Genomic DNA, 6,578 nt, shown 5'->3' on the forward strand with positions numbered 1-6,578 from the left:
ACAGTTCATATTGACTGTGTTATCCATGATTATTATTATGATATCATAAATTCAGCTTCTAATACAATAAGAAATACATAGTATGTCCATCTCAATGGTGAAATGTTTTAGACATTTGCAGACAAGGTATTTGGGGTGTTTAACTGGACAATTCCACTCGCTGTTGCCCTCTCCTGCTTTGGGGGATTAAATGCATCCATCTTGGCTGCCTCGAGGTGAGTGACATGTAAGATCATCTACATACAAACAGTATAAATTATACCATCATCATCATCTTCTTCCTCATCAGTAGAATCATCCTGCGCTGCATGCGTGTGACGTGTCATGTGTGCGATGTGTCATGCGTGTGACGAGTCATGTGTGTGGTTTCTCCAGGCTGTTCTTCGTGGGCTCCAGAGAGGGCCACCTGCCTGACTACTTGTGCATGATCCACGTTAGCCGCTTCACCCCTATCCCTGCCCTGCTGTTCAATGTCAGTCACCTCCCAAACACCACTGCCTGAACGTGTGTGTGTGTGTGTGATCAGAGAAACTGAAACAGAAATGAATGCCAATGTTTAGCCCAGTCATTCATGCATTCTCACGCGTGCCTGACACAGTTTCAGTTCGTCTGCCCACGGTCATGCTCAGTCCATATTATGTTCTTCATGTTTCCCAAGAATTCCCGGTTATACATCCATTGGTTTCATTTCACAACTCTCCAACGAAGCACGGGGAACACATGGATGAGTGATGTGCTCTGATGTTGTTTTTGGCAGGGCGCCATGGCTCTGGTGTACCTCTGTGTGGAGGACATCTTTAAACTGATTAACTACTACAGTTTCAGCTACTGGTTCTTTGTGGGTCTGTCCATCCTTGGCCAGCTCTACATGCGCTGGAAACAGCCAGACAGACTACGCCCACTCAAGGTATAGCTGGTCTCTTCCAGTGAATTAGCATATTGAATATTTGATTTGTCATTCATAAATTATCACGTTAGTGATAAGTTGCCATTGTGAAGGATTATATCTTTACATCAGTCATTCCTTCTTTCTCTTTCTCAGCTCAGTATCGTCTTCCCAATCATTTTCTGCCTCTGCACCATCTTCCTTGTGGTGGTCCCACTTTATAGTGACACCGTTAACTCCTTGATTGGCATTGGAATTGCCCTATCAGCCGTGCCCGTCTACTTCTTATGTTGCTACACCCCCGCCTCCCGAAGGCCAGTGTGGCTTCGCAGATTCATCGGTAAAACTCTGTTTTTTTTACTACATTAATTCCATTTTTTTAAATGTCAAAGAATTACATGATGTGTTAATCCTTTTTAATCTCATTTTCTTTGCCACATTTTCAGCTTCATCTGGATTGCTAATTCAGAAGGTCTGCTACTGTGTGCTGACTGAAATGGACATAGATGAAGGGAAAATCGAGTAAAAATGGACATCCAATCAAAAACAAGGCGACGTGTCCTTACAGTACACCAACAACCAATAGTCTGTCAGCATGATGAACTCTCAGAACAGCCAGTTGCGCCACTTGACAGACGTTATAAACTCTTTGGGAATCCATCTTCCCTCTTGTTCTAAAGATTATTCTATATATTAAAGGACATTTTTAATACAAAGCTGGCCAGTGGAGTCTCACTGGTGATCTGAGGCCCCAGAGTTTGGCTCCAATCCTTATAACCCAGAGAACACTAGAAATTCACAGTACTGTCTGGAACAGGTTTGAAATTCAGTGTACATGTTCAGTGTATGGGAGTCCAGTGTTCATGGAGGTTGAAGAGATATTATGCAGGTAAACTCTTTTCCAAAGATTCCAATAGGAAAAACAGGATGTATTTAAATGTCTCAAATACATGACTCCTCTAAAATGCAAAAACTAGGGACCAAAATCGATTTTAGTTTCACTGTGGGAGAATGTAAAACCATATATACTACTCAAAAAAATAAAGGGAACACTAAAATAACACATCCTAGATCTCAATTAATAAAAATCTTTGAAATCAGTTGAAAATCTCTCATTTCTACCTGTTGTCTGTTCCATTTGCACAAGAGCAGATGAAATTGATTCACAATCAGTGTTGCTTCCTATCTGAACACGAAGTGTGGATGACTTGGAGTTACATTGTGTTGTTTAAGGGTTCCCTTTATTGTTTTGAGCAGTGTATATTAATCAGCATCACATAAATGTCAGTTAGTTTTATATGTCCCTATTTTTCCACTTTGAATCTATGATCAAACCAAAGCAATGAGGACATATTTAGCTTAGTTAACATTATATTTATGGATATAACAATAAAATTACACCAACCAGAAATCTGCAGTAAAGTGATCTGTTTCATATTTAATGATAATATCAGTTTTGTACCCAACACAGTTTTCCCTGTGCTCCTCTTCAACAGTCTCTTGATAAATGAATACAAGGTAGCTAGCCTGCAAAACGCTTGCGTGGTAGCCGTCAGCCAATGGTGTCCTCCCAGGGTCTCTTCTTTGCAGACTGTTGCTGGGGTCTGTTCTTGGGACTGGCTGATTTTGTTGTTGACATGGGTGCTGACTGCTGCAGGGGATTGTGGGTAAAGGTCTGCCTCAGCGGGCCTAAAAGGGGAATTACAGATAGAGGTTTGGCAACATTGAAGAAATCAATAACCATACACGCACATGCTCACACACTACAGAAAATACCAGACACACCTTTGGCTGCGATGTCGAGGTGTCCTTTAATTCTCCTTTCTCTGTCCTCCAGCTGTTGAGCCAATTGGGCGTTTTTCCAACCTATATGAAAGCAGTCAGAAGAGCATGCTAATTTGAAAAACACGCATATTCATCAGTGGCACATCAGACATCTGTGAATAGTACCTTGAAAAAGCAGCTTGAAAATTACTTGAATCAATATTGAAATATAACATTTAGTGCAAACATCAACACCTTCTTTATTTCATGTTTGGATGAGGCTTTGCAGGGATCCTCTTTGTTTCTTTATGGCTACTGCAATGTCCATGCCCAATCATAAATGTTTACACGAATTTGCTGTGCTCTTCTACATTTAAGCTTGAATGTAATATAATGTTATATAATTTTTTTTACCAAATGGATAACAAGAAATGGAGGCATGTGAAGACTGCACATGGCACCAAGCAGTGCTTACCTTTCTTGATGCTGGCGAGGAAGCCCTCGTTGGGGGGGAGGGCAGAGGGCGGGTGAGTGATGCGCACTGGGATACGAAGCTTCTGCCTCACCGCTGGATGTCTGAGCAAGGCCACCTGACCCAGCGTGAAGACGTTTGACGTCAGCCAGTATGTAAACACAGCCTAGGATCAAAGACACCCAGTTATTCACATAGAAGTAGCATCAGATGACATAATTGATATATAGAGTGAGAGTAAGAGTGTGTGAGAGAGAGAGAGAGAGAGAGAGAGAGAGACTGACCGTAGGGAAATTAATAGTCATCGGTAAAATGACAAAGGGCATGATTCTGAAGACCGTCTTCATTGCTCTGAGATTTGGGTTGTCTACACCTGACTCTGCACCCAACTAAAATGGGGGAAGGTGGATCAAAGAGGAGATGTAAGGTTTAACTAAGATGTAAGGTTTGTGATTAATGTGAAATAAACACAAACATGCTTTGGATCTTCTTGGCTACAATTCAAAACTAATACTGTCACGTTCTGCTGACAGTACCTCCAGGATGGCAAACATAGTCCCAGTGACGAAAACGGGTAGGATATAAAACGGATCTGCTATAGTAAGGTCGGGGAACCACCACAGTCCTCCAGTCTGCAGACTGGGCACAGGAAGATAGGCCATCTTACGCAAAGCAACGAAGAAGGAGATGAAGATTGGGGCCTGCGAAGAAAGAATATACACAAATACATGAATGTGACACAGCAGAAAACGACCATGAGCTCGCCATCAGCACATGTGTAACAGGAATAATTCTACACTGACCTGCACCAGAGGTACCAGGAATCCTCGAATGGGGTTTACATCATGTTTTTTCTGAAACAGCATCAACTCAGAATATGCCTTTGAGACTACAAAGAGAAGCACAGATGCGACATCATAACTCTGAAAACAGCACTCATGACGCAGGAGGAGATACCAGAGGAGAATAGTGTGTTTAAAGAGGGAAGCAGGTACTGACACTCGAAGCTGTTCCCGCTCTGCTTGGCCTCGTTCATGTGGTTGGTGAGTTTGGTCATCTGTGGCAAAACATTGTTCAGCTTGACTGCCTCCCTCTGGCCCTTCACAATGACGGGGAAGACGGCACAACGGGCTATGATGGTGCCTAAACACAAATCACACAGCAGCTGAAACCTCACCATGTCATACAATGAAGTCAAAGCACACTGACAGAGTAAAAGAGGAACACAACATTCTTTCAATGACACACTAAATCAGAAGCTCTACTACACTAAACATTTGGTGTAACAGAGGTATTAAGTACTGAAATGGAATATTTAGTACATTAAATACTGAATTAACACATCCTCCAGGTTGAACAAATGAAAGCTCATTTACATGCAGGTACGCAGAATATAATTCTATACCATTAGATGTATATTATTAGTTAAACACTTACCTGCAACAATAGCACCCCACCAGGGCAACCCAACACTGACATGCATGAATTCCAATAAGTTCTGAATCAATCCCACAGGAGTATAGCTGCCTAGACCCAATTCTGATAAGCTGAGTTCTGCTGCCCCCTGGAGGACATCTGCTGCCATGACAGGGGCCTCAGACACTTGTTCTGTAATTGGCTGTGTGATGACTGGGCTAGGCTCAGTGATAGGGACAGGGACCGGAGCGGACAGTGTAATGTCTGCTGTTGAGCTAGTAAGCAATCCTGTTTCAGCTGTGGCCTAAAAGAAAGCACAGGACAAGTATCAGAAAATAATAAAATAACAATGTTTTTAAAATGATCATAAGGTGGTTATTAATCGTCACTCTTAAAAGGAGAGTTAAAGTCTACAACAATGTGAAATTACAGTGAGGTCACAGTTACTGGTTAACACACCTGTGAGCTGTTTTGGCGCATAGCCATTGCACTGCCCAGCAGTGATCGTCCATGGTCACGACCCCCCAGAAGAGCCCGGACAAAAGGACTTCTGCTTCCTCTGACTGTGTGAATATGCGATCGCTGTACAACACACTGGCAAGGAGTGAGGGTCAAAGTAAGAAAAAAAAGAAGGTGTTAGAGAGATGTTCTCCATGCAATCACTCACAGCATGTGCAAATGTAAACAGACACCTATGCACAACTAGGGACATTGCTATACGATGAAACCTAAAATGGCCTGATAGAAAGAAACAGAAGATGCCATTAGATTTATACTACAGAAAACAGTGGCCATTTTCAGCTATTATATTCTGCCCTTAAACAGTATTACACATTCAAAGGATTGTGGGGTTCTCCTCATAGTGTGGCCACACATGGAAGTACCCCCAGTGTACCTCTGACGCATGCAAACATACCACGGATGAAGCTGCACGGTTACTTATGTATCACACAAAGACATTTTTATTGTTTCGTTGAATATATTGAGTACCTTTGGTTCTTTTCTGTTAATCTACTTTAGGATGATTCTCTCTGAAGTAGCTCGCCCTGCAGATTTAACGTTGCTTGAACGCAAACCAGCTATGCTAGCAATGGGTACGGGATGGATAGCGACCTAGCACGGCTACTTTAAATTCCGAAACAACAGGATCTGATCAGGACAAAGTATACAGCCCTGAGCTGCAGTAGATCGCTCCCGTGCCCAGATATTCATAGCAAAGCCCTCTGCTACTGAACACAACGTAATGCCGGACGACCTAGCTAGCATGTCCAGCAATGACTTTGAAAGTAGGCAGCTCGACGTGTGAGCTCGGCGAGTCCTACAACACAAAAACAAACATCTCTTAGCTGCTACAAATTAATTTGACCAACCCCGTTCCACGTCGATGCAGCTGACAGCGTGGAGATACTCACGATACCTGCTTGTTTAAAACAACATTTCGTTAGGCAGCCATGGACCACTCTACCCCTGAGCGCAGCCATGTTGAAAAGAGAAACACAGTACGGAAAAGGTGAAAGGACAAACTCGTTTGGGGATTTGCGTTATTCAGATCTATCAAACATAGACGATGTATGTCCCTTGTTCGATTTTAAACGATCAAACTACTCCATTTTAATCCAGCATGTATTAAAATTGGTGTAATAGATGTGATAGTGTAATAGATGTGATGTAACACATGGTTCTGAAGGAAATTCTAATTAGATGGCAGGATTCTGTTATACAAAGCAGTAATCAAAATCAGTGCACTCTCCTCTGTCATAGAAGAAAACAACACTATCCTTAGAAAATATCAAACCAATAAAAAGTGTTAGATTAAATAACAAAAAAGAGGTTAATACATTTATAAACGTAGCCTCTTACTACATTTAGATGTAGATATGTAGATGTGCTCACTGACAACTTATTTTATCAACAACAAAAAAGGTAGGCCATCCATCTTAAATAATCTTTGTGCTTTGACACAGGGCCCAAGCATTTATGGGGCCCTAAGCAGAATTTCATTTGGGGTTCCCCATACCACCATCTCAGCATCGAATTCTT

General features: G+C 42.0%; 2 protein-coding genes across 4 annotated transcripts in view; one reads left to right on the forward strand and one right to left on the reverse strand.

Moving 5' to 3' along the window:
* slc7a7 (solute carrier family 7 member 7) overlaps window positions 1–1,700 on the forward strand; it is a 9,479-nt gene extending 7,779 nt beyond the window's left edge. For all 3 annotated transcript variants that reach the window (XM_076972223.1, XM_076972222.1, XM_076972224.1), the window contains 5 exons: window positions 112–215; window positions 376–472; window positions 758–907; window positions 1,043–1,226; window positions 1,333–1,700. In XM_076972223.1, the coding sequence (XP_076828338.1) occupies window positions 112–215; window positions 376–472; window positions 758–907; window positions 1,043–1,226; window positions 1,333–1,412 (615 nt within the window). In that variant the 3' untranslated portion in view covers window positions 1,413–1,700. The remainder of the gene's footprint in view (window positions 1–111; window positions 216–375; window positions 473–757; window positions 908–1,042; window positions 1,227–1,332) is intronic.
* A 539-nt stretch (window positions 1,701–2,239) lies between these two features.
* oxa1l (OXA1L mitochondrial inner membrane protein) lies at window positions 2,240–6,067 on the reverse strand. Its single transcript, XM_076972225.1, has 10 exons — window positions 5,909–6,067; window positions 4,998–5,132; window positions 4,560–4,842; window positions 4,122–4,265; window positions 3,926–4,011; window positions 3,659–3,823; window positions 3,407–3,511; window positions 3,126–3,288; window positions 2,672–2,752; window positions 2,240–2,575 (listed from the first exon to the last, which is right to left on the reverse strand). Exons 1-10 carry the CDS (start codon window positions 6,017–6,019, stop codon window positions 2,439–2,441), a joined length of 1,410 nt encoding a protein of 469 aa, XP_076828340.1. The 5' UTR covers window positions 6,020–6,067; the 3' UTR covers window positions 2,240–2,438.
* Between the last annotated feature and the right edge of the window lie 511 nt (window positions 6,068–6,578).

This window comes from Brachyhypopomus gauderio, chromosome 14, assembly GCF_052324685.1.
Source record: "Brachyhypopomus gauderio isolate BG-103 chromosome 14, BGAUD_0.2, whole genome shotgun sequence".
NCBI classification, from domain to species: domain Eukaryota; kingdom Metazoa; phylum Chordata; class Actinopteri; order Gymnotiformes; family Hypopomidae; genus Brachyhypopomus; species Brachyhypopomus gauderio.